Genomic DNA, 27,484 nt, shown 5'->3' on the forward strand with positions numbered 1-27,484 from the left:
ACGTAATGTAATAAGGGGTACAGTGAGCATTTATGCCCCACAGGTGTCTGACAAATTTCATTTTTCATTTGCACAGCCCACTGTTCCAAAGATCTGTCAAACGCCAGTGGGGTATAAATACTCACTGCAACCCTTATTAAATTCTGTGAGGGTGAAGTTTCCAAAATGGGGTCACATGTTGGGGGGGTCCACTGTTCTGGCACCACAGTGGGCTTTGTAAACGCACATGGCCCCTGACTTCCATTCCAAACAAACTTTCTTTCCAAAAGCACAATGACGCTCCTCCTCTTCTGAGCATTGTAGTGCGCCAGCAGAGCACTTGACGTCCACACATTGGGTATTTCCAAACTCAGAAAAAATGGGGTTACAAATTTTGGGGGTCATTTTCTCCTATTACCGCTTGTAAAAATGTTAAATTTGGGGAAAAAACGGCATTTTAGTAAAGATTTTTTTTTTCATTTACACATCCAACTTTAACAAGTCGTCAGACACCTGTGATGTGTTAAGGCTCACTGTACCCCTTGTTACGTTCCTTGAGGGGTGTAGTTTCCAAAATAATATGCCATGTGTTTTATTTTATTATTTTTTCTTGTTTTTTTTTTTTTTTTTTTTTTTTTTTTTTTTTTTTGCTGTTCTGGCATCATAGGGGTTTCCTAAATGCTACTTGCCCCCCAAAAACCATTTCAGCAAAATTTGCTTTCCAAAAGCCAAATGTGACTCCTCTGCTGAGCATTGTAGTTTGCAAGAAGAGCACTTGATGTCCACACATGGGGTATTTCCATACTCAGAAGAAGTGGGTTTACAAATTTTGGGGGGAATTTTCTCCTATTAAACCTTAAAAACTTTATAATTTGGGGGAAAACTAGCATTTTAGTGAAGAAAAAAAATCATTTTCACATCCAACTTTAGTGAAAAGTCGTCAAACACCTGTGGGGTATTAAGGCTCACTGTACCCCTTGTTACGTCCCTTGAGGGGTTTAGTTTCCAAAATATTATGCCATTTTTTTTTTTATTTTTTTTTTGCTGTTCTGGCACCATAGGGATTTCTTAAATGTTACATGCCCCTTAAAAACCATTTCAGAAAAACTCACTCTCCAAAATCGCTCCCTCCCTTCTGAGCCCTCTGGTGCACCCGCCGAACACTTGACATACACATATGAGGTATTTCCTTACTCGAGAGAAATTGGGTTACACATTTTAGGAATATTTCTCTCCTTTTACTCCTTATACAAATTCAAAAACTGGGTCTACAAGAATATGCCAGTGTAAAAAATGAAGGTTTGGAATTTTCTCCTTCACTTTGCTGCTGTTCCTGTGAAACACCTAAAGTGTAATCAAACCTTTTGAATGTCATTTTGAATACTTTGGTGGTGCAGTTTTTATAATGGGGACATTTATGGGGTATTTCTACAATGAATGCCTTTCAAATCCACTTTAAAACTGAACTGGTCCCTGAACAATTTCGATTTTGAAAATTTTTGTGAAAAATTTGAAAATTGCTGCTATACTTTGAAGCCCTCTGATGTCTTCCAAAAGTAAAAACATGTCAACTTTATGATGCAAACATAAAGTAGACATATTGTATATGTGAATCAATATATAATTTATTTGGAATATTCATTTTCCTTATAAGCAGAGAGCTTCAAAGTAAAAAAAAATGCTAAATTTTAAATTTTGTTTCATAAAATTTTAGAATTTTTCACCAAGAAATGATGCAAGTATCGACAAAATTTTACCACTAACATAAAGTAGAATATGTCACAAAAAAACAATCTCGGAATCAGAATGAAAGGTAAAAGCATCACAGAGTTATTAATGCTTAAAGTGACAGTGGTCAGATGTTCAAATAATGTCCGGGTGCTACACTGAAAATTGCCTGGGTCCTTAAGGGGTTAAAGTTGTTATATGTTAGCCAATGAACAAGAGAACCAAAGGTCTACAAAGGTGCCCACAACACACATCCGCTCAGCCATTCAAACCAATACCCCCTCCCAGGTTGAGGATCCTTAGAGGACCAGCTGATATATGTGAATAATGAATAAGCATGATTTAGTGGTTTAGGGAGGTCTGTGGTACCCAGCAGTTGTTCTACTTTAGAGAATTCTATAGTACTCCCAGTTTGAGCTCTTACAGCATACTTCCTTTAATGATTAAGTGGAAAGGCCATTCTAGGAATTTCAGATATCCCACATGCTCTCAAACTAGAGGAGAGTATGGTCTTTGAAAAAAAAGGCCACACATTTCTCTTTGTTAGAAGTGCATAAAATCCTGGTTGAATCAGTGGGAGAAGCAAACAAGTTGGGGAAAAAGCACCTCACACCACACCCTGGCTACCATCTTGAGAAGGGTAATAATAGACATGGTGCGATAATACATATACCCTTGTTGGAGTTGCTTTTACACCCATATATCTGTATTGTTGTGCAGTCTGTAGGATCTGGATGAGTGATCGTGTTAATAACACTTTTTAGGCTGGTGACTTATTATTTTTCTGGTGATTTTTTTGGAAAACTGCCTCTGCAGTTTTTGAGCCAAAGCGGATCCTTGATGGAGAAGTATATGTCCTTTCTTTTTTATATTTCCCATTCCTTTTAAATACACTTCTGGCTTTGGCTCAAAAACTGCAGTGGCAATTTTCCAAAAAAAAGCTAGGGGAAAAAAAACCTGTGTGGAAACCTAGCCTGATACCCATATTGGGAGCTGTAGTATAAATACCGTATTTATCGGCATATAACACGCATTTTTTAGGCTAAAATTTTTAGCCTAAAGTCTACCTGTGTGTTATAAGCCGATAAGCCGCTGCAGTTCAATGATTTAAAGCGGGCGCTTTAAATCAATGAACTGCAGCGGCTTTTTCAGGTGCAGAGACCGCCAGCGCTGCCGGCTTCTCTGACCCTGCCTGTACTGGGGTCCCTGCTGCCGCCGCTTCTCTCCCCCTACTATCGGAGCCGCTGCCCCTTCTCTCCCCCTGGCAATGGGGCAGCGGCGCCGACAGACGGCGCCGCTGCCCCGTTGCCTCCCCCATCCCCGGTTGTATAATTACCTGTTGCCGGGGTCGGGTCCGCGCTGCTTCAGGCCTCCGGTGTGTGTCCTCTGCGTCGTTGCTATGCGTTGCACGGCGCGGCGCAATGACGAGTGACGTCACTCGTCATTGCGTCTCGCAGCGCATATCAACGACGCAGGGGACGCCACACCGGAGGCCTGAAGCAGCGCAGACCCGACCCCGGCAACAGGTAATTATACAACCAGGGATGGGGGAGGCAATGGGGTAGCGGCGCGGGCAATGGGTGCCTCTGCCCCTTCTCTCCCCCTGTCTGTCAGCGCCGGCAATGGGTCAGTGACACCGATAGACAGGGGGAGAGAAGGGGCAGCGGCGCCGGTAGCCAGGGGGAGAGAAGCGGCAGCAGCAGGGCTCTAGACCCCAGGAAAGGCAGAGGGAGAGAAGCGGGTAGCGACGTCCTCTCTCCCCCTGCCTTTCCTGGGGGCTTCTGCGGGGTAAGAAACAGTGTATCGGGGTATACACACGCACACACACACCCTCATTTTACCAAGGATATTTGGGTAAAAAACTTTTTTTACCCAAATATCCTTGGTAAAATGAGGGTGCGTGTTAAAGGCTGGTGCGTGGTATACCCTGATAAATACGGTACTTGGAAGTTTAGGTGGAAGGCTTTCATCCAGCAATTTGTCTTAACATGGTAATTGACAATATTTATAATCCCTTCTTCTTTTTTTAAATGGGTATGTAATTTGTTTCTGTGTTTCTTCCTTTAACTTTTTTTTGTTTAACTTTTTATTGTTCTTATTGGTAGGAACAGAAAAATGGTTTGTCTAATTGATTGACTTTGTTAAAAGATAATTAAAGATTTTGTAAAGGATATTTATTTTCTAAAGATTGATTTGTTAAAGCAACAGTCTCTATTTTATACTGCTCTGTTGTTTCAGTCTTCTAAATTGGCTTGGTGGAACATTTATAAGCCATCGTAGAAGATGGTAACTAGTATGTAGTATGAAACTAGAGATCGACCGATATCGATTTTTTTTTTTTAGGGCCGATACCGATAATCTGCCACCTTTCAGGGCCGATAGCCGACAACTTAAACCAATATTCCGGTATAAGTTATCGGCTATTTCATCCCCCCCCCCCCCCGCCGGCGTGGCAGAAGCCGTTGCAGATTAGTGATTTAAAGCGGGCGCTTTAAATCAAAGAACTGAAGCGGTTTTTGCCAGGCCAGAGACCGCTGCTGCCGCCCGCTTCTTTCCCCCTGCCTGTCCTGAGTCTAACCACCACAGTTGCCCCATTGCCTCCCCCCCCCCCCCATGCTCTGCCCACATGCCGCCCCATTGCCTCCCCCCATCCCCGGTGTTATAATTACCTGTTCCTGGGGTCCGCGATACTTCTGGCTCCGTCGGCGTCCTGCGCTGTCACTGTGCGCACTGACGGTAACGTCGCGTTGGGGACGTCACTCGTCATTGCGCAGCACACAGCAACAGCGCAGGAGCCAGAAATATCGTGGACCCTGGGAACAGGTAATTAGAACACCAGGGATGGGGGGAGGCGATGGGGTGGCGGCGGTATGTGGGCAGAGGATGGGGTGGGGGGGTGCGATGGGGTGGTGGTGGTATGTGGCCAGAGGATGGGGAGACAATGGGGCAGCGGGGGCGGGGCATTATCGGCAAGGCAATTGCCAATACTGATAATGTCCAAAGTCGTGATTATCGGCCGATAATATCGGACAAACCGATAATCTGTCGATCCCTATATGAAACTACTACTAATAAATCCAATTGTTGTCAAAGTGATAAGTAAATCTTCAAATTCAACAGAAACTGTACTCACGTGTGAGGTAAATTTCCACAAACATGCTTAACCCCTTAACGATGAAGGACGTAAATGTACGTCCTGGTGCCGTGGTACTTAACGCACCAAGACGTACATTTACGTACTAAGCATAACCGCGGGCATCGGAGCGATGCCCGGATAATGCGCGGCAGGTCCCGGCTATTGATCGCAGCCAGGGACCCGCTGGTAATGGTGGACACGTCCGCCATTAACCCCTCAGATGCCATGATCAATACAGATCACGGCATCTGCAGCATCGCGGTCACTTAAATGGATGATCGCATCGCCCGCAGCACTGCCAGGGCGATCCGATCATCCAGCACGGCAGACGGAGGTCCCCTTACCTGCCTCTGCTGCCTTCCGGGAATCTTCTGCTCTGATCTGCCTTCCCGCAGACCAGAGCAGAAGATGACCGATAACCCTGATCAGTGCTATGTCCTATACATAGCACTGAACAGGATAAGCAATCGAATGATTTGCTATAAATAGTCCCCTATGGGGACTATTAAAGTGTAAAAATAAAAGAAAAATAAGTAAAAAAAATGTGAAAAACCCCCTCCCCCAATAAAAATGTAAATTGTCCCATTTTCCCTATTTCACCCCCAAAAAGTGTTAAAAAAATATTTTATATACATATTTGGTATCACCGCGTGCGTAAATATCTAAACTATTAAAATAAAATGTCAATGATATCGTACGGTGAACGGCGTGAACGTAAAAAAAAAGTCCAAAATAGCTGCTTTTTTATAACACTTTATTCCCCCAAAAAATTATAAAAAATGTATTAAAAGTTTTATATAAGCAAATATGGAATCAATAAAAAGTACAGATCATGGCGCAAAAAATTAGCCCTCATACCACCGCTTATACGGAAAAATGAAAAAGTTATAGGTCTTCAAATAGGGGGATTTTAAACGTACCAATTTGGTTAAAAAGTTTGTGATTTTTTTTTAAGCGCAACAGTAATAGAAAAGTATGTTATCATGGGTATCATTTTAATCGAATTGACCCAAAGAATAAACACATGTCATCTTTACCGTCAATTGTACGGCGTGAAAACGAAACCTTCCAAAATTAGCAAAATTGCGGTTTTCTTTTTAATTTCCCCACACAAATAGTATTTTTTTGGTTGCGCCGTACATTTTATGGTAAAGTGAGTGATGGCATTACAGGGGACAACTGGTCGCGCAAAAAACGCCCTCATACTAGTCTGTGGATGAAAATATAAAAGATTTATGATTTTTTGAAGGCGAGGAGGAAAAAATGAAAACTTAAAAATAAAATTGTCTGCGTCCGTAAGGCCCAAATGGGCTGCGTCCTTAAGGGGTTAAAGGGGTACTCTCAAGGAAAACGATATATTTTTTTTAAATCAGCTGGTGCCAGAAACTTAAACAGATTTGTCAATTTCTTCTATTAAAGGGGTTGTGCGCTGCCCTGCCTTTCGAAGTTCATTACTCCGAACGCTGTGTGCGGGCTTCCGTGTGGCCGCCCCCTCAACCAAAGTCTATGGGAAGGGGGCGTGACAGCGAAGTCCAATTCAACACTTTGGGAATTATTTATCAAAGCTGTCTATGTCCCGCATCGATAAAGACCAAACTACAAAGGTTTAGGCTGGTCTTTTGTGCGCCTTATTTATCAAAAGTCGCACGGCTCTTGATAAATTCTGTGCACAGACTTCAGGATCTATGCTTTAGACTGTATTTAAACCTGCTCCAATATGATCTGTCATTTCTGCGTACATTCAGCCGATGCGACTTGTCGCTGAAAAGTCGCTTTTGATCAATTCAACACCAATGCATTTTCATTTAAAATAGACTAGCATGCATAATGTTCTAAAAATCCTCTAGAGCAAAAGTCGACTTTCTGCGACTTTCTGTGTGACAAATTTAGACAGGAAAAACCAGTCTAAATCCTTTGATAAATCTCCCCCTTTGAGATGTTAAAGGGTTTTTTAGATGCGCACAGTGCCTGAATTGTAAGGCTACAACATTTTCTATGAGAACAGTGGTTTCTACAATAAATAATAATTTGAATGGTCAAGTAATTTCTTAGTTGTGCAAGCAAGGAAGTCATCTATATATAAAAGAATGTCATTGCCACAAGCAATAAATTGGCAGAATATTACATACCCTTAAGAAAAAATTACAAACTTCCCCTTTCTTAGCACTACAGAGATTTTCATGCAATTAATCCAAATTTGTTAAAGTATGCAGCTCTTCAATCTGTACGACAACATTGGCATGGAGGTAATAACCAGAATGTATTGAGCGGAATCTAAAACACATTCTGATTTCAACACTGGTTGTTTACCCAGCACTCTGTTGGTCCCTTGAGTGGGGCCCCTCCTTTAAAAATTGGTTTAATGTACATTTTTATTTTTTATTAGATTTCAGGGGTATCCTACTTTTCTTGATATAGTTTTTTGTTACCTTCATTATATTATCATTTTACTAATTTTTACACATAAATCTCAGAAATCAAGGACGATTCTGTTTTTTTTTTTTTTTTGCTATTGAAAAGATCATATCCCTTTACTAATTCTCAGCACACTGGTGCACACATAGCTATGTACCCATTCACACATATACTGTAGCTTAGACAAGGTTAATATTGCAGTCAAGCTCCACTAAAGGGAGCTCCATTGGCAAGTCACATGGCAAGACGTTGCATGCAGTATTTTTTTTTTCTCCATGAAAAAAAAAAAAAATGTTTGAAAACAGGTCCTTTAAAATTAACATTGAAGTCTATGGCAAGAGGATGAGCATTTAATGTCATCCGTTTGCACCCAGTTTTTGAACTTTTTATACTTCTGAGCATGCTCAGAAGAGGTGAAATCAGTAAACTCTTGCAGTGATGTGGAACTACTACTACTCCCATCATGTAACAGACTTGTTTCCGTGATGGGAGTAGTAGTTTCCCTGGCTGCAGGAGTCTGCCATAGGCTGGGGAGGCTACATACGTGCTTGTACTACTACCCCCATCATGGAACAAGGTCTGTTCCATGTTGGGTGTAGTAGTACCGGGGCTGAGGGATAGATCACTTCTGAGACCCCATGCGATCATAAGTTATTAATCGGGAGCGGGCGGTTTGCTCTACTCCCCTGCAATGCTCCCCTGCAATGTCTTCTACTTTTACATTCAAATACCCCGCAGGGAGCCCTGAATGGCCGGAACCGAGGAGCCATTCAGGGTTCCCGGCAGGTTTTTTAAAGTCAGTCAGTGCCACAGTGATTATACTTTCCACATATAGCGCAGCGGGGGCAAGACACATAGCTATATGTCTGCCCCCCCGCAGCGCTTCTATATAGCTTGCCCCCCGCTGCCCAATATGGCTTTCCCTGCTTCTATATTTTATATAGTTTGTCCCCTGCTACGCAATTTGACTTGCCACCACTGAGTTATATGTGTGTAATGTCCCAGTACAGTACATGGTTCTATCCCTTAGGCCCTGTCAGCTTGAGCCCCTCAGTGACCTGGGGGCTCTCCTGCAGTGTTTCCCCTGCTTTTCCTGTAATGTCATTTATTATAATGGGATTGTAGTCAGTGTCCTAATGTATAGTTAGCATAAAGGACTTGTGAGATGCTGTGAGATGTTGTCCAAAGGACCTGTAAAAATGTCACGTTACATTATCACATGTTAACCAGCGAGCACCAGCTTAACCTATGACCCGCAGCTATATAATGGGGCAGCCATTACTATTCTGTCTCTTAGCACTTGTGCTTCTTTACTGAGACCAGCAACCACCAAAGATCTCAGTGCTAGTGACCAGCACCTGGAAGGCCTCAAATCTACAGTCATTCCAGTAAGTCAAAAGTCCATGTCTGCTGTCACTACCCATTGTCAAGTCCAGTCTAAAGTCAAGCCTCAAGATAATTATCTAAAGTCTATTACAAGTCTAATTGGTCCCAGCAAGCTGCAAGGTCCTTCTGGGTTCCTGGCCACTTCTCTGGGAATCTGGCCTAGCTGTGAAGATAATTCCATCTGTCTTAACTCAGTAAAGCCTCCGTTAAATCTTAACTGGTTGTGGACTCTCCTTTCACTACCTAGCCATTGGAATAGCGGAGATACCGTTCGTGTGGTTCTGGTACCCAAAAACCACTCTAGCGCCACGAACACTAGGGGTTAATAACACCTTGCCCCAGGAGTAAATACCATCTTGCCCCATGACCTACACCGCTACACCCCGTGGTCCCGCCATACACCGTGGGTCGCCACAAAGAATTGTTTAATGCTTCTGGCCGGCCGGGAACACAGCACAATGCCTGTGCAGTCAATGCGATAGTGCAGTCAATGCGATAGTGATTACATTGAGCCAACCGGAGAAACGGGTGGCATTGTGCTGTGTTCCCCGAACGGCTGGCCAGAAGCATTAAACAATGAAACAGTTCTTTACATATATAGCGCAGCGGCAACAAGGCATATTGTGCAGCGGGGCACAAGCTATATAAAATATCAAACTGGGGGCAAGCCATACTGCGCAGCGGGGGACAAGCCATATAGAAGCGCTGCGGGGGGCCAGACATATAGCTTTATGTTTTCCCCTCGTGCTATATGGCTTGCCCCCGCTGCGCTATATGTGGAAAGTATAATCACCATGGCACTGACTGACTTTAAACCCTATGGTCCGTTTAAGTAAGCATGACTGGAGAATAGCGGGACGGGAGACAATGGCCATGTGAACATAACCGTATATGGGTGATCCATTTAACGTTTTGTGGCCTTTTTAAGAAGCTCAAGGTGGGGGGGGAGGAGTATTGTGTATTGAAATATAAAACCATATAGATCCATATTTTCATTATATGGTTGTTTAATATAAGCTGAAAAAAGGACCTGAGTGATTCCTGAAACTTGTCCAGCCCAGGCTGAATACTGCTCCGCCACATATAATTTTGGATCAGACTTACTTGTTGGGAGTCTGACAACTAAAGGAGTGCACACTCCATCCCCACAAGGACTAAATTATCTGTCCGACCAACATACATCTATAGTGGATTTCTCAGCTATTCCAGCCCAGAGGCGTAATTCATTGTTTTTTGAAAATATTCATTTTTCACTGCCGAGAACTATGTTTGAGCAGAGAGAATTTGGTGAAGCAGCACTCCACTTTTGATCGACCGCTGTCTCCATTGGGCTTTTGTATGGGTGAGCAGTGCAAAACACCATAAAAAAGAATTCATTGCTTTACAGGATCCTTATTACTGGACAATTTGGAACAATATTATTGCAATTGACTGTAGTTAAAGGCAGAAATACATCGGAGAGCCTTTCTTTTTGCCCAGGCTCACATTTGCGCGGCCAGCACTGACTGACTCAGTTGGCGCTAAGACCGTACTGACATTGCTGTCCCCAGAGACTGCAGTGTCTGCGGAATTTTTTGAGTGGATCTTCCGGGCAAAAAGCCTGTCTAGAAAAACTGCCGTGTGCACTGTGCAGCAGAATTCCATTTCCAGCAATGGGACTCCGCTGCACCAGAATTTTAAAACTGAATTCTGCTCGAAAATTTCATAGTGTTACCCTGGCCCAGGACAAACATATGCTTGGCTGTATGTACTAAAGGGGATCTAGGTGTGCATACCTAATGACTAATAAGGACTCTAGTAATAGTGTGTGTAGAATTATTCTATCATTTGCTATATCTGTTCTGTTGTATACTTGGCCCACAGGTGTATATATAATTGTATAGTATTGCATTTATATCTGTATATAGATTTTTTGATAAAGTTGTAAGGGCCCTGCGACCTGACAGCTGTATTAGTTTTAAAGTGTATCTGTCATCAACACATCTTTTTATATAATGTAGATAATACCATTATATGTATATTGGTAATACCTATTGGTTAAAAATGTGTATATTTTTGGGTGAGAAAATGCTGTCCCTGCAGCTGTTGCCTGTGTGTGTGTCTATGAGGAGTCCAAATAAAGAAAGAGAGGGTAGGACAAGCTGGACACTGTGGAGGCTCCTGACTTGTCAATCATCCTGCTGTGTGAGCCAGGAGCGTGTCACAGAGCCTTACTGCACAGAGCCCTGCTTGTCCTCAGTGTCCAGAGCCCTGCTTGTCCTCAGTGTCCAGAGCCCTGCTTGTCCTCAGTGTCCAGAGCCCTGCTTGTCCTCAGTGTCCAGAGCCCTGCTTGTCCTCAGTGTCCAGAGCCCTGCTTGTCCTCAGTGTCCAGAGCCCTGCTTGTCCTCAGTGTCCAGAGCCCTGCTTGTCCTCAGTGTCCAGAGCCCTGCTTGTCCTCAGTGTCCAGAGCCCTGCTTGTCCTCAGTGTCCAGAGCCCTGCTTGTCCTCAGTGTCCAGAGCCCTGCTTGTCCTCAGTGTCCAGAGCCCTGCTTGTCCTCAGTGTCCAGAGCCCTGCTTGTCCTCAGTGTCCAGAGCCCTGCTTGTCCTCAGTGTCCAGAGCCCTGCTTGTCCTCAGTGTCCAGAGCCCTGCTTGTCCTCAGTGTCCAGAGCCCTGCTTGTCCTCAGTGTCCAGAGCCCTGCTTGTCCTCAGTGTCCAGAGCCCTGCTTGTCCTCAGTGTCCAGAGCCCTGCTTGTCCTCAGTGTCCAGAGCCCTGCTTGTCCTCAGTGTCCAGAGCCCTGCTTGTCCTCAGTGTCCAGAGCCCTGCTTGTCCTCAGTGTCCAGAGCCCTGCTTGTCCTCAGTGTCCAGAGCCCTGCTTGTCCTCAGTGTCCAGAGCCCTGCTTGTCCTCAGTGTCCAGAGCCCTGCTTGTCCTCAGTGTCCAGAGCCCTGCTTGTCCTCAGTGTCCAGAGCCCTGCTTGTCCTCAGTGTCCAGAGCCCTGCTTGTCCTCAGTGTCCAGAGCCCTGCTTGTCCTCAGTGTCCAGAGCCCTGCTTGTCCTCAGTGTCATATATGTGTTAATGACTGTTTAATACATCTTATTTTATTCTTGAGGACTGCACCTCTCTTGTGCTTTAAAAATCTGAGATTATTGTGGGAAGAGGCAAACTTCCCTATCTTAGATGCAGAGCTTGGATGGGTTGGAGAGACAACGCAAAACTACTATTAATAAGTTAGTAATTATGATTAGTGTGATTTCAGTCACAGGTACTGCAAAATGAGGGAAGACTGCAAATAAATCTTCCTTCAACCCTGGAAGGCTGTCTAAAGCAGAAGCCCAATTTGTCCTCCACTTATTAAAGGGCTTTCTGAAGCTGTAGCGGAGAGAGTCATGTACCTGCCAGGATTGTGAAGAGGACCGAGCACTTGCATTTGGTTCTGGTGGTCCTGACGAATGCTCAGTATTTGATTGGAACCTGGATGGAGGCAAAATGGAGAGCTTAAAGGGGTATTCCATGAAAAAACTTTTTTTTATATATCAACTGGCTCCAGAAAGTTAAACAGATTTGTAAATTACTTCTATTAAAAAATCTTAATCCTTTCAATAATTATCAACTGCTGAAGTTGAGTTGTTGTTTTCTGTCTGGCAACAGTGTGCAGTTCCCGAGACAAGCAGGGATGTCAGCAGAGAGCAGAGTAGAAGAGGTTTGCTATGGGGATTTGCTTCTAAACTGGGCGTTTCCCGAGACACGTGTCATCAGAGAGGACTTAGACAGAAAAGAACAGCTCAACTTCAGCAGCTCATAAGTACTGAAAGGATTAAGATTTTTTAATAGAAGTAATTTACAAATCTGTTTAACTTTCTGGAGCCAGTTGATATATATATAAAAAAAATTTTCCTGGATAACCCCTTTTAACATTAATATGTTTGTATTCTCATTACCGGATTTTGAGTACAAATTGATGGGAGGGACTTTTGTTTTCTTTTTATTTTAGCATGCATTCAACATGACAAAATTTAAAAAAAGGAATGGTTCTTAACACTTTCAGAGTTCATTTTATTCTCATTAAGAAATATTGAGTAGGCTAGATGGACCAAATGATTGTTATTCTGAGTTTTTGTCAAGAGTCACAAGGCAAGGCTGTTCTTATTTTTTACTTATTAAACCAATAAATATTTATTTATGAATTCAATTAATTTAAGTACAATGACAAGCATTTATCAAGCGATTTAGTTTATTTTTTTTTATATTAAAAATGTCGCACAAATGTTGCACCTACGACTACGCGATTTTTTGTGCGACATTTTGACTGGAAAATGAGAAAAGCAAGTTTTCCAAAACGTAACTACGTAGTAATAATTTTAAAATGGACTACGGGTAGTCTGGTATTTATTAACTGAGACAGTCGCAACTGCGCAAAAAAAAAGTCGCAACAAGGTTAAAAATTGACTAAATTTACTCCAGCTCAAACAAGGAGCAGAAAAAGCTACTACCAAAGGAAAAAAGAAAAAAATGCTTACGTGAAAGAAAATTATCAACAGACTGAAACCAGTTGATAAATAAGTCACACATAAGCAAAAAAACAGTGAAGAAAAAAGTACTAAAAAAGGAATACATAAGCAAACATTGATAAATGTCCCTCTATATGTTTTATTTTTCATGTAAGCAAAATGTAGTACCTATGGAATTTTCTTTTTCTTCCAGTTCAACGGAGGATCACTTTCGGTGGCAAACACAAGGCGAGTAACAATTTCATTTATACATTTCATTTTTTGTTTTTATAATAGCATCTCATCACAGGAATGATGCATATATGTTGATTCTGAACATTTTTCAAATGTGCTTAAAGGAGTAGTCCAGTGGTGAACAATTTATCCCCTATCCTAAGGATAGGGGATAAGTTTGAGATCGCGGGGGGTCCGACCGCTGGGGCCCCCTGCGATCTCCTGTACGGAGCCCCGACAGCCCGCGGGAAGGGGGCGTGTCGACCTCCGCACGAAGCGGCGGCCGACACGCCCCCTCAATACAACTCTATGGCAGAGCCGAAGCGCTGCCTTCGGCAATCTCCGGCTCTGCCATTGAGATGTATTGAGGGGGCGTGTCGGCCGCCGCTTCGTGCAAGGGTCGACACCCGCTATCTGGCCGGAGAGCCTGGCCCCCGTACAGAGAGATCGCAGGGGGCCCCAGCGGTCGGACCCCCGCGATCTCAAACTTATCCCCTATCCTTAGGATAGGGGATAAGTTTGTCACCACTGGACTACCCCTTTAAGAACGGATATGAACCATATTGAAAAGAAAATATATCAGGGTTGCCACATTCTGTAGCTAGCAGAAAGATAAACAAACATTCAAACTGGTAACAGGTGTTTTTAATAAAATGTTAACATAGTCAGTAATGTTGTAGGTCACGGGTGTCAAACGGGTCACGGGTGTCAAACACAAGGCCCGCAGACCTCGTCATGTGGCCTGCGTAGCCGCTGCCGGCCGCCAGCCTTCACCAACGTCTGCCCTCTAGCGATCCTCCTTCGGTCCTCTGCCTCTATGGTTGTACGCACGGGACGTCAGTGACGTCCTGTGCGTACAACCATAGAGACGTGGGAGGACCAGGAGGATGGCTGGATCATCGCAGGAGGACGCTCTCCGGCCGGGGCCTGGTAAGTGACCGGCGGCACGTTATCCTCTTCTCTTCAGCGTTCCAGTCACCGCTTGGCCGGTCCTGGCACCTACTGCTATGGTCCATAGGCCATAGCGGTAGATTGTGACCCCGGGCTGGAGGAGCGGTGACCGGATCACAGTGGGGGCAGCACACAGACATACAGCCTCCAGCCATACACTGTATATGGCTGGAGGCTGTATGTCTGTGGGGAGGGAGGGGGGGGGGGTGCTGCCAACCTAATGTGGGGGGGGGAACTATACTGCCTACCTAATGTGGGGGGGAACTACAAGGTACTGTACATTGCGGTAGGAGGGGTAGTCTTATATGGCGAGTATATCCCAAACTCTACATTTTAACTGTAAAAGTTTGGGGTAGTCTTATACACCCAGTCGTCTTATACGCCGGCATATACGGTATGTATATACAGATACAACCGGCCCTTTGAGGGTGACCAAACTGCTGATGCGGCCCCCGATGAATTTGAGTTTGACACCCCTGTTGTAGGTGAGGCACTGTAAATCTGTGAATGAAGGTGTTTAAGATCATTATATAGTGTGAAGACAATAAAGGTACACTGAGATACCTAAAAAAAGGATAGAGGGATATGATAGTGAAGTGCATAGTGAACATGATGGAATTTCACCAGTGGAGTCTCTGCTGCTAAAGAATGAAGTTATTTTTTTCGGGGGAATATTGCATGAAATAAATTGCCATCTATAGGGAACAGCAATGTCCTCATAGTCCTAGCACCAACAAGGTCTGGTTCATATATTAGGTTCTGATCCATGATAGCTACTATATAAGAAAGAAACCACCACACATCCAAGGGGGTGCTTTTATTACCACATTCTTTTCAACACAAATTTTTAACCTGAAGTAAGGTACCAGCAGGGGGCCCCAGGGCAAATTATAGACCTGCGCTTATATATATATATTACCAGGATGATGTGCCGAGGGGTTGTTAGTATGATGCCGAGGTATAAGATATGGTTCTTGGAGTAACTGGAAGGGTCGGCACTCAAGCTCGTAGTGGTGCTTGCGGAACGCTGTGTACTTGGAAGGGAAGAAAATCCAGCACTCACTGACATCTTCTGCCAAACGTAACTTGTTTATTTTCACAGTGCAAATCACAAAAGGACACGTTTCGGCCAAAGCCTTACTCAGACTGACATACAAGTAAATGAATCCATCACAGTACATATGTACAGAAGACCATCCTAGTTCCGGTTTCAGTGGTTGTCACGGATACGGATTTGTTTAAAAAAATTAAATATATCATGTTATTTTACAATTGTTGACAAAGTGTAATCAAAAATTATGCATCACATAATAAAGAAATAAACAAATATACTGATCTCATATATCTTGCATGTTTCTGTTTTGATTCCTTCCTTCACTGAAGAATCTATAAACAATAGAAAAAATACAAAGGTTAAAAATAAATTCTATTTTTCACAGAAAAGAAGAGAGCTCATAGTCCTTATTTAGTCTTTTATGTCCCGCACTCCGGCCGCCTGTGCATTGTCCCCTTGTCCCCGGCTGCCAGCGGGGCTGGGATGCGCATCGAGGGACGCGCCCACATGCAAATCCCAGCCCGTCAGTCATCTCTCTCCCCTGCTGCCTCCGCTCTGCAACTCCGCTGTGGGCGAGTATGCCATTCGGTTTCGTACCCTGGCTTAGGGGTTAGCATGGAAAGATGTAGCTCTTTGCGCCACTTTCAAGAGAGGATTATCAAGTCAAATAAAGGATGTCCTCGCTGCCTGGGAATTGCCATCTAATCTGAATGAGCTTATACAGTTGGCATCCCCGATTGATATTCGTTTCTCAGAGCGACGTGAGGAACTACTCCAAGAAAGGGAGTCTGCACGACCTCGGCACTTTCAGTGTCTGCCACCTGTCTTCCAGCAGCCACCGCAACCTTCTACGTTGCCTCCCACAGTGGAGGCTATGCAGGAGGATTGGTCTCACCTGAACCCGCAGGAAAGGACTCGCCGACAAACTGAGAATCTATGCCTATATTGCGCCAGTGCGGATCACTTCCTGAAAGATTGTCCTCTGTGTCCTCAGCCACAGGGAAACGCACGCACCTAGGGTTTGTGGGAGAGGCATCCATAGGTGTGAGTACTACCTCTCCATGCTTAAATATGATGGTCCAGCTTTTCCTACCTTCCAAAGAGATGATCTCAGTTCATGCCTTTGTTAGGATTCGGCAGGCTGGATGTGGATCCTCTGTGTCAGCGAGGGATTGGCGTGGACCGGGTCTAAGCTGCTACTGGTATTCACCAGAGCCCACCGCAAAGCGGGATGGTCTTGCTGCGGCGGCAGCAACCAGGTTGTATCCACCGGTAACGGCTCAATCTCGCTGACTGCTGAGAAGACGTAGGACAGAAGGACTAGACAGAGGCGAGGTCAGACGTAGCAGAAGGTCAGGGCAGGCGGCAAGGTTCGTAGTCAATGGTAATAGCAGAAGGTCTGGAAACACTGGTATGGCAAACACAGGAAACGCTTTCTCTAGGCACAAGGGCAACAAGATCCGGCAAAGCAGGGAAGGGGAAGTGAGGTTATAAGGACGTGGAGCAGGTGGGAGCTAATTAGACTGATTGGGCCAGGCACCAATCATTGGTGCACTGGCCCTTTAAATCTTAGAGAGCTGGCGCGCGCGCGCCTTAGGGAGCGGAGCGGAGCAGCGCGCGCCAGGACGTGACAGCCGGGGACCGGGACAAGTAAGTGGATTGGGATGCGATTCGCGAGCGGGCGCGTCCCGCTATGCGAATCGCATCCCCGTCGGCAGTGTCAGTGCAGCGCTCCCGGTCAGCGGGTCTGACCGGGGGGCTGCAGAGAGGAGAACGCCGCGAGCTCTCTGGGGTGGAGCAGGGACCCGGAGCGCTCGGCGTAACAGCCTTTTTGGATTCAGGCTCCGCGGGAAATTTTATTGATGCTTCCCTAGTACATAGGCATTGTCTGCCGGTGTCCCGCCTGTTAAAGCCTCTGTACATCTCCATGGTGAATGGTGAAAGACTGGACTGTACCGTGCTATATCAAACAGAACCGTTGACTATGCAGGTCTGAGTCTTCTATGTTCTCCCTCATTGTACTTCTCCTCTCTTGCTTGGCCTACCGTGGTTGCAATTCCATGCTCCGCATCTGGATTGGAAAACTGGAGAAGTTCTTTGCTGGGGTCCGCATTGCAACTACAACTGTGCCCACATACGTGTCACAAAATTGGAACCATCATCTCGTCGACTACCCGGTTTGCCTTCTTTTTTTCAGGACTATGCTGATGTTTTCAGTGAAAAGCAAGCTGAAGTGTTACCAGCACATCTTCCCTACGATTGTCCAATTGATTTGCTGCCCGGCACCACACCTCCCAGGGGCAGAATCTACCCTTTGTCTGTTCCTGAAACTCAGGCCATGTCTGATTACATCCAGGAGAACCTTCAGAAGGGATTTGTGCGGAAGCCCTCTTCCCCTGCCGGAGCCGTTTTTTTCTTCGTGGAAAAGAAAGACTCGTCTCTGCGACCTTGCATCGACTACAGAGGTCTGAATAAAATTACGGTAAAGAACCGCTACCCACAGCCCATTTTGACCTTAAGGACGCAGCTGTTTATTGCAAATCTGACCACTGTCACTTTAAGCATTAAAAACTCTGGGATGCTTTAACTTCTGAATTTGATTCTGAGATTGTTTTTTGTGACATATTTTACTTTTATGTTAGTGGTAAATTTTTGTCAATATTGTCACCTAAAACAAGATGGCTGCCAGATCATGTGACTTGTGACCTTACATTACAAAACATTGAGCACAATAGAGTTCTCTACCATTGAGCAAAGAGACATACGTTTTTGATCAACAGTGTACATATTATACACATTTACAAAAAAAATATTGTGTATTACGATTATTAACCTGTTGGGGACCAAGGGCGTACAGGTATGCCCTTGCTCCCTGGTACATGAGGACAAAGGGCGTACCTGTACCTGCTTGGAGTTATAGTTTTGCAACAATTGGATGCACACTGGTTGGGAAACATTGAGTTAAGGTCTGTTTCCTAAATCAGGGTTTCCCAACCAATGTGCCTCCAGCTTTTGCAAAACTACAACTCCCAGCATGCACTGGCAGACCATGCATGCTGGGAGTTGTAGTTTTGCAACAGTTGGAGGTACACTGGTGCGAAAACACTGGTAGTCTGTTACCTAACTCAATTTTTCCCAACTAGTGTGCCTCCAGCGGTTGCATAACTTCAACTCCCAGTATGCACGGTCTGTCAGTGCATGCTGGGAGTTGTAGTTTTGCAACAGCTGGAGGGTATATTCACGTGAGCGGGGGTTTACAAGTTGGACGTCAAAATAATTTTTTTTATTTATTTTCACTAAAATCCTGATGTTACCCCAAAATTTTCACAAGGGGTAATAGGAAAAAAGCCCCCCAAAATTTGTAACGCCAGTATGGAAATACCCCATATGTCAGTGTTTTTCAAGTGCGGTCCTCAAGTACCCCCAAAAGGTCATGTTTTCATGACTTCCTTAGTCTTTCACAGGTGATATAATTATGGTCAGTGAATCAGGCATCACCACAGTTATATCACCTGTAAAAGACTATGGGAATCCTGAAAACATGACCTGTTTGGAGTACTTGAGGACCGTGCTTGAGAAGCACTGACATATGTGGATGTAAAGTGCTTTGCGGGGCGCACTACAGGGCTCAGAAGAGAAGGAGCACCATTGGGCTTTTGGAGAGAGACTTTGGCTGGAATTTAAGGCCATGTGCGTTTACAAAGCCCCATGCTGCCAGAACAGTGGACCCCCCTCACACACACGTGACCCCATTTTGGAAACTACACCCCTCACGGAATGTAATAAGGGGTGAAGTGAACATTTACACCCCACAGATTTTTTGAACCGTGGTCCTTGAAAATTAAAAAAAATTCATTTGCACAGCCCACTGTTCCAAAGATCTGTCAAATGTCAGTGGGGGGGGGGGGGGGGGGGGGGTAAATGCTCACTGCACCCCTTATTAAATTCTGTGAGGGGTGTAGTTTCCAAAATGGGCTCACATGTGGGGGGGGGGGTACAAAGCATGGCCTTCAATTAAAGCCAAATTCCCTCTCCAAAAGCCCAATGGTGCTCCTTCTCTTCTGAGCCCTGTAGTGCGCCCACAAAGCACTTTACAACCACATATGGGGTATTTCCATACTCAGAAGAAATGGTGTTACAAATTTTGGGGGGGGGGGCTTTTTCTCAAATGAAAAATAGAACTTGGGGTAACACCAGCATTTTAGTAAAAAAAAAAAAAATCTGATTTCTCATTTTCACATCCAACTTTTGCGAAAATTCGTCAAACACCTGTGGGGCGTTAAAGGCTCACTGTACCCCTTTATGTTCCTTGAGTTGAGGGGTGTAGGTTCCCAAATATTGTGCCATGTGGTATTTTTTATGCTGTTCTGGCATCATAGGGGCTTCCTAAATGCAACATGACCCCCCCCAAAACAAAACTAAAAACTTTCAGCAAAATTCACTCCCCAAAATCCCTTTGTCGTTCCTTCCCTTCTGAGCCCTGTAGTGCGCCCGCAGAGCACATACAGGGATGTGGAATTTCTATCGCCCGACGCCCCGGACTAGCAGTTTTAAGCGACGGGCAAGCAGGGCCGGACCTGACAAGTGCGGCGGATCTGCAGTCTGTATGGAGCGGGCAGGAGTCGGGAGCCCGCTCCATACAGACTGCAGATCCGAAGCAGAGTAGGGGAGATGAGAAGCTGTGTATGTCTCTCTCTCCCCTGCTCTGCAGACGTGCGGGGGTAGATGAGGTGGCGTGGCTTACTTCTCCCCGTGCAGACCTGCGTCCTCTGCCTTCACTCCCCCCAGCTGTAGCTTCGGAGAGCTGAGGGGAGGAGGCGCGTCTGCACGGGGAGATACATGCGGCGCTCTGCAGTATGTATGGAGCGGGCTCCGGACTCGTGCCCGCTCCATACTCTGCAGCCCCCGGCTGTTCTCAGTAGCCGGGGGCCGCCGCTAATAGCCAGCATGCGGCGATCGCCGCGGCTGGCTATTAACCCTTTAGATCGCCGCTGTCAAAGCTGACAGCGGCGTCTAAAGCCTGGGTTCTCAACCTGGGGTACGCGAAAACGCTGACAAATACCCGCCATGCATTGGCCAGTATTTGTCATTGCATAGCCGCGGCAGCTCACTGTACAGTAGCGCGGCCAGAGATGCGGCCGGGGCTACTGTGAGTGAGCTGCGTGGTTGCCAGGGAGACGTGTGGCCTCCCCTGACGTTGCGCGGAGTTGCCGCACAGCGCAGGGGGACGTCACACGTCAGTGCGGCCCTGTGGAACATCCCGTGAAGCAGCAGGCAACGGGACCACAGGACGCCAGGTAAACAGCTGTATGGTACAGGGGGGGGGGACTGTATGGGACGGAGCACAAGGCATTAAGATGGAGGGGGAGAGGGATAATGGCGGAGGGGGGGAGGGGATAATAAAGCACAAGGCATTGAAATTTTATGTCTTGTGCTTTATTACTCCCCTCTCCCCTTCCATCTTAATCCCCTTGCACCAGTCCCCCCTTCCTCTGATCCCCCTTTTGCCATATCCGATAATAATGGCACAAGGATTAATATGGAGGGGGGAAAATGACAAAAGGGGATCAGAGGGAGGGGGGAATAATGACACAAGGGGATTAATATGGAGGAGGGGGGGGGGTTGATTATCCCCCCCCCCCCCCCCTCCATCTTAATCCCCTTGTGCTATTATTATCCGATATGGCAAAAGGGGATCAGAGGGAGGGGGGAATTATCAAACCCCCCCCCCTCCATATTAATCCCCCTGTATCATTATTCTCCCTCCTCCATCTTAATCCCCTTGTTCCATATTGGATAATAATGGCACAAGGGGATAAAGATGGAGGGGGAATAATGGTAAAAGGAAATCAGAGGGAGGTGGGAATTGTGGGACAGGGGGACTAAGACGGAGGGGGAATAATAGCACAAGGGGATTAAGATGGAGATGGGATGCATTAGTATAAAGGTAAGAACACGCCTTTTGTCTGCGGGTCACTATGGAGGTAGCCGGAGGACTTACCTCTGCTTCCTCCTGTCCCGCTCTGTCATTGATAGATCCTGGCTGGACCAGGCTCTATCAATGGATCACAGAGCACACGGATTAATAGAGTTCAATAGAATCTATTCATCTGTCTGAGGAATCTAATGATTCCTCATAAGTCTAATAAAGTGTAAAAGAAAAAAATAAGTTTTAATAAAAGTTTGAAAGACACCAAGTGGTCTTCAAACGGTGCCCCTCCAGATGTTACAAAACTACAATTCCCAGCATGCCAGGACAGCCGTTGGCTGTCCGGGCATGCTGGGAGTTGTAGTTTTGCAACATCTGGAGGGCCACAGTTTGAAGACCGCTGCATTAACCCCTTCCATGTTAAAAGTTCAAATCACCCCCTTTTCCTATATAAAAACATTATAACATAATAAAAATAAACATATTTGGTATCGCTTCGTGTGTAATTGTGCGACCTATTAAAATATAACATTATGTATCCCGTACGGTAAATGTAAAAAAAAATACCAAACCACAGATTTTCAATTTTTATAATATCCCAGAAAAAAAAAATTAAAAAGCGATTAAAAAGTCAGATCAATGCCAAAATGGTACCGATACAAAAAACTGATTATGGCACAAAAAATGAGCCCTCATACAGCCTGGTATGCGGAAAAAAAAATAAAGCTACAGGGGTTAAAAAATGGCAATTAAAAAAATTTAGAAAAAGTCCAGAATTAGTAAAACATGACGTAAACGATACAAATCTGGTATCGCTGTAATCAGGCGCCTAAAGTATAAAACTAACATGTTACCTCAACCACAAGGTAAATGGCGCAGAAAAGAAAACCACCAAATCTGCAAAATTATCTTTTACTATTTCAATTTCACTTCCCTTAATATATATTTATATTTTTTGGTTCAGAGAATATGTTATTGAAAAATTAAAAGGTGTCATTATATTAGGTAGTCATGGCTATTATAGGGCGAGGAGGAAAAAACTAGAGCGTAAAAGCGAAAATTGGCCGGACAAGTGGATCGTCATGAGGGACAAGTAGATTTTGCTCCATTTTAGTCCCGTGGACAAGTAGTTTTTTATAAAATTTCCACACCCCTGACATATGAGACATTTTCTTACTCAAGAAAAATTAGGTTACAAATTTTGGTTGGCTTTTCTCCTTTTACCTCTTGTAAAAATGAAAAAGAAAAGAAAAAGAAATACAAGAAAATGTTAGTGTAAAAAATTAAGATTTTGAATTTTCTCCTCCACTTCACTGCTATTCCCGTGAAACATCTAAAGGGTAAACAAACTTTCTGAATGTCATTTTGAATACTTTGAGGGGTGCAATTTTCATAAAAGGGTCCATCTGTAGACTGTTTTTTGTATCTACAAAAGGCACAAAAAGTCGCATTTTTGTTTACACATTTCAGCTGATTTTGAGTTGCAATCCACTGATTTTGAGTTGCAATCCACTGATTTTGGCAGTACACATGATATAGAAGGAATTTATGAACTGCGCCTTTTTGTAAAAAGGCGCAAAAAAGGTGCAAAGCCACTGAAAAGTCTCTAAAACTACACTATCCCAGACCTGGCATAGCTTTTTAGTGTATGTGAAGAGAGAAATTTGAGAAAACCTGCACAAAATTTATCAAATGCTCTGTGAACATTTAATAAATTTGGTTCCCCCACACATTACCAGCACACAAAAAAAGGTGTAAAAAAATGCTTCACTTACACCTACAATGATAAATGTGGGCTATTGTATATGTGAATCAATATATAATTTATTTGGCATGTTCATTTTCCTTAGAGAGCGTCAAAGTTAGAAAAATGCTCAATTTTAAAATTTTTCATGAAATTTTGGAATTTTTTAACCAAAAAATTATTTACCACTTACATAAAGTAGAATGTGTTACGAAAAAACTATCTCAGAAACAAATTCATAAGTAAAAGCATCTCAGAGTTAATAATGCTTAAAGTGAGGTCAGATTTGCAAAAAATGGCCTGGTCCTTAAGGTCAAAATGGGCTTTGTCCCCAAGGGGTTAGTGCTATCTAAATATTGATTATGCAAATGAACCAGCTTTAACAACCTTGGTACAGGAGGTAACCATGAACATGTCTACCAAATTATAAGCTATTCTAGCAAACGGTTTCAGAGGAGAGGTTTATAGAATATTGTGGAATTCAATATGGTAGCCACACCATGTGATCAAAAGTCTTATAATGAACAAATCTGGCTCTGCACAACAGTGTAACCACATACAGCACTTTATATAACTGTAGCTTTAGCGGTTGCAGAGAAGATTTTTGAATACTGTGCAAAATTGACATGAAAACCAAGATGGCAGCCTTACCATGTGATGTATAACCTTTATATTACACTAGCTTAATACCCGGCGTTGCCCGGTTTTTCCATCCTAATCCTTGTTGGGGAGGAAAATAAACAAAGTAGGAAGCTTTTGACTTCATATCCCGACCCTCCTATCCCGTCCCTCATATCCCGACCTGTAATATGTGTACCAGGTATTGAAATATCTCCAGCCGTACGGAAGTTATGTGGGAACATACATTTCCCATTGATTTGCATGGGACTTTCAACAAAAACCACGACACTCACAAATGGGGGTAGTTGAGGGTTAAATTAACTGTCCTATATTTTAAGTGGACATATAAGTAACATGTGACCAAGTATTATCGAAATATCTCCAGCCGTTTGGAAGTTATGCAATAACATATTTCCCATTGACATGTATGGGACTTTAAACATAAACCCCGCCCCTGGAAAATGGGGGTGAGTAAGGGTTAAATCACCTATCCTATGTTTGTTGTTATATATGACATATAAGTAACATGTGTGCCAAGTTTCATGTTAATATCTTTAGCCGTTTGGACGTGATGCTGGAACATACATACACACATACACACATACATACACACGTTAACACTGGGGAGACTTATCAAAATCTGTGCAGAGGAAAAGTTGCTGAGTTGCCCATAGCAACCAATTAGATTGCATCTTTCATTTTGCAGAGGCCTTGTTAAAAATGAAAGTGATCTGATTGGTTGCTATGGGCAACTGGGCAACTTTTCCTTCACACAGGTTTTGATAAATCTCCCCCGTTGTGTTTTATTTGTATAGATAAGATTATGCACAGCTCATGGGTCTGCCACTATGCAAAATCACATGTGTTTTGGAGTAACAGTTCAGCAGATGTAAGCATATGAAATCCGTGGTGGAATAAAAACAAAATTATAAATAATCTGAGCAATAACAATTGGTGTCCTATAGAACTTTATTGCTTGTCCACCTAATGATGATGATGATAATCTTGAGTTAAAACAATAGGTGTTCAGTGCAAGTTCGTTGCTTGGCCACCTAATCTGAGCAAAAACAATGGTGTCCTATGCAACAAGGTAAGAGGCACCCCCTTCCAGCTTGGAGGGCATAGCACCCTGTGTTAAATATACATACAGATCACCAGCAACAGATTCTCTTACAGCCCCTGTCACTCTGAGTCTGAAACTGTGCCTGAGTTTGCTTAGCCACCTATAAAAAAAATTTAAAAAAAATCTGAACAATAACAATAGGTGTCCTGCAACTTTGTTGCTTGGCCTAATAATAATCATCTGAGCAAAAAACAATAGGTGTCCTATGCAACTTTGTTTATTGGCCATTTAATTATAATCTAAGCAAAAACAATAGGTGTCCTATGCAACAGGGTAAGTGGCACCCCTTCCAGCTAGGAGGGGATAGCACCCTGTATTAAATATACATACAGATCACCAGCAACATATACTCTTACAGCCCCTGTCACTGAGTCTGCGCCTTTTGTGAGGGCATTAAAGGGGCAGGTACAGAAAAAGGACAGGGGCTCAAGCCACCTTTTGAACCTATGTGTGCACGTCCCTGAATCAAATGTCAAGGTTTCCAGCTGAAGTCCAAGAAGGGGGGAGATGCCCCTAAAAATGCGGTACCTGTAAGTTACTAATAAATGTATTGCTGATTTCATCTATACTTGAGTGATTTGAGTTACGATCAGCTAGTGATCAGCCAAATATCCAGTTTTGTCCAGAGGCCCCTGGTCTGCTGCTGCTCAATGCAGGAGTGAATACAGGAGGCTCCCCACCTTGTCAATGCAGGAATGAATACAGGAGGCTCCCCATCTTGTCAATGCAGAAGGTGAATGTAGGTTTCATCATAATTAATTTTTTTTTGTTTTGTTTCAGAGGGTCAAAAAGACATAGAGGATGAATTAACAACTGGCCTAGAACTGGTTGATTCATGCATTAGATCTTTGCAAGAGTCTGGCATTCTTGAATCACAAGATTTTGCATCCAGTAAACGTAAGTAGGATATTTTATAATGTAAGCCTGTAGTGTTTGCTAGTTATTATTATAATACATTTTTAAGTAATACAAAGTGGCTCAGTGCTTTACTCATTAGTGTTTCTTCATTCTTTAATGATCAGCTCTTAGTCCATGCATTGGATTGTCAGTAATCTTAACATCTTGTGCCAGTTGCATGTCGATAGAGAGCTAGAAGAAGCAGAGGATGATATGCATGTGAGAGTGAGGGGTTAAATACTCTGGTCCCCTCCCACAAATAAAGTCAACTAATTAAATTTACTTGGAGTGGAGGGGGTGGGCAATTTGGCTTGGGATGTGCCTTAGACGGTCGTGGGGGTACGCTTACAGAAGGGGGCAAAAGACTACCAGATAGGTAGCTGTTAAAACATCATAATCCCCAAGGCAGAAAACCCCCTATGATGTCAATGTCAGTGATGCAAAATTGACAACACTTGCCATCTTGCCTGGTAACCCACGGACGACACGTAAGAAACTATCTGACTAATCATTGGTAAAGTCTAAAGACCCATAGAACTGTAACCAGATCTATACATTTGACACCCATGTATACACAGGGGTGTGGAAATTTAAAAAAAAACTACTTGTCCAAGGGACTAAAGCGGAACACAATCTACTTGTCCCTCAAGAAAATCTACTTGTCCTCGCAGATAAAATAATTTTCACCAAAATAGTCTGATCCCCCCCCCCCCCCCACTAGACCACCAGGGATGGATATAAGATCCCTTTAGACTCTGCTGACAGTGATGATCTAATGGTTTAATAGGTGATCGCAGCATGCCAGGATATTAGCGGGGGAGAGCTGTAGCTCCTCTTACACCCCAGACAAGCCCAGAAAAGTCTAAATGTAACTTTTTGATCACCTTATAAAAAATTTCTCATATGAAGTGACCAAAAATGAACAATTCTGGACTATTCTTTACATTTACACCTTTCACCGTACGGTTTAATTAACATTATATTTTAATAGTCTGGACATTTCCACATGCAGCGATACCACTTATGTTTATTTTTGTACATTATTTTTATTTAAAGAAAATTGGAAACTTTTATTAGGAAAGGGGCTTATTCACATGTATACGCACTTTTTAAAATATTTTAATCAATATTTTTCAGTCTCAATAGGGACTTATGTGTTACTGGGGGGTGTTCTGCTTCTCCAGTTTATGTGCTGCATTTTGTGTCAGAAAATGCTGGAAGTTGCATTTAGTTACTAGATAACTACAACACCCAGCATGCCCTGATACAGCCTATGGTTGTGTGGGTGTTGCAGCATGTTGCACTATATAGTAGTACAGTTAAGGTTATTGTGTAACATGCTGGGAGTTGTAGTTTTGGTTTGTGTCAGCTGCAGAGCCATAGTCTGTGTCAAGGAATACTGGGAATTACAGTTAGTAACTACAACACCCAGCATGCCCTGATGCAGCCTATAGCTCTGCAGCTGACCCGAACCTAAACTACAACTCCCAGCATGTTACACTTTATAGTTCTACAGTTTAGGTTATGGTCCAACATGCAGGGAGTTGTAGTTTTGGTTCGGGCGTGTTTGTGTGCATCCGTGGGGCTCTTGGTTGGCGGGTGAGTATGAAGGGGGCGGGATTCTGGGGGTGCAATTTAGTGCGGGTGCCACTAAAAATAAATAAAATTAGATGGCACAACTGCCCTAATGCCTGTCTGCTCCTATACAAAACATTTATGCATACACATATCATACATGCACCAGCCACTGCCCCCATATACATACACACACACACACACCTGCCACTGCCCCCCCCCACATCATACATTACATACACACA

General features: G+C 43.9%; 1 protein-coding gene across 6 annotated transcripts in view; it reads left to right on the top strand.

The window, feature by feature from the left end:
• Nucleotides 1-27,484, top strand: part of CTNND2 (catenin delta 2) — a 913,533-nt gene that overhangs the window by 112,441 nt on the left and 773,608 nt on the right. For all 6 annotated transcript variants that reach the window (XM_056520133.1, XM_056520132.1, XM_056520127.1 and 3 more), the window contains 2 exons: nucleotides 13,326-13,360; nucleotides 25,548-25,664. In XM_056520133.1, the coding sequence (XP_056376108.1) occupies nucleotides 13,326-13,360; nucleotides 25,548-25,664 (152 nt within the window). The remainder of the gene's footprint in view (nucleotides 1-13,325; nucleotides 13,361-25,547; nucleotides 25,665-27,484) is intronic.

Source organism: Hyla sarda, chromosome 5 (genome assembly GCF_029499605.1).
Source record: "Hyla sarda isolate aHylSar1 chromosome 5, aHylSar1.hap1, whole genome shotgun sequence".
In the NCBI taxonomy this organism is placed as follows: domain Eukaryota; kingdom Metazoa; phylum Chordata; class Amphibia; order Anura; family Hylidae; genus Hyla; species Hyla sarda.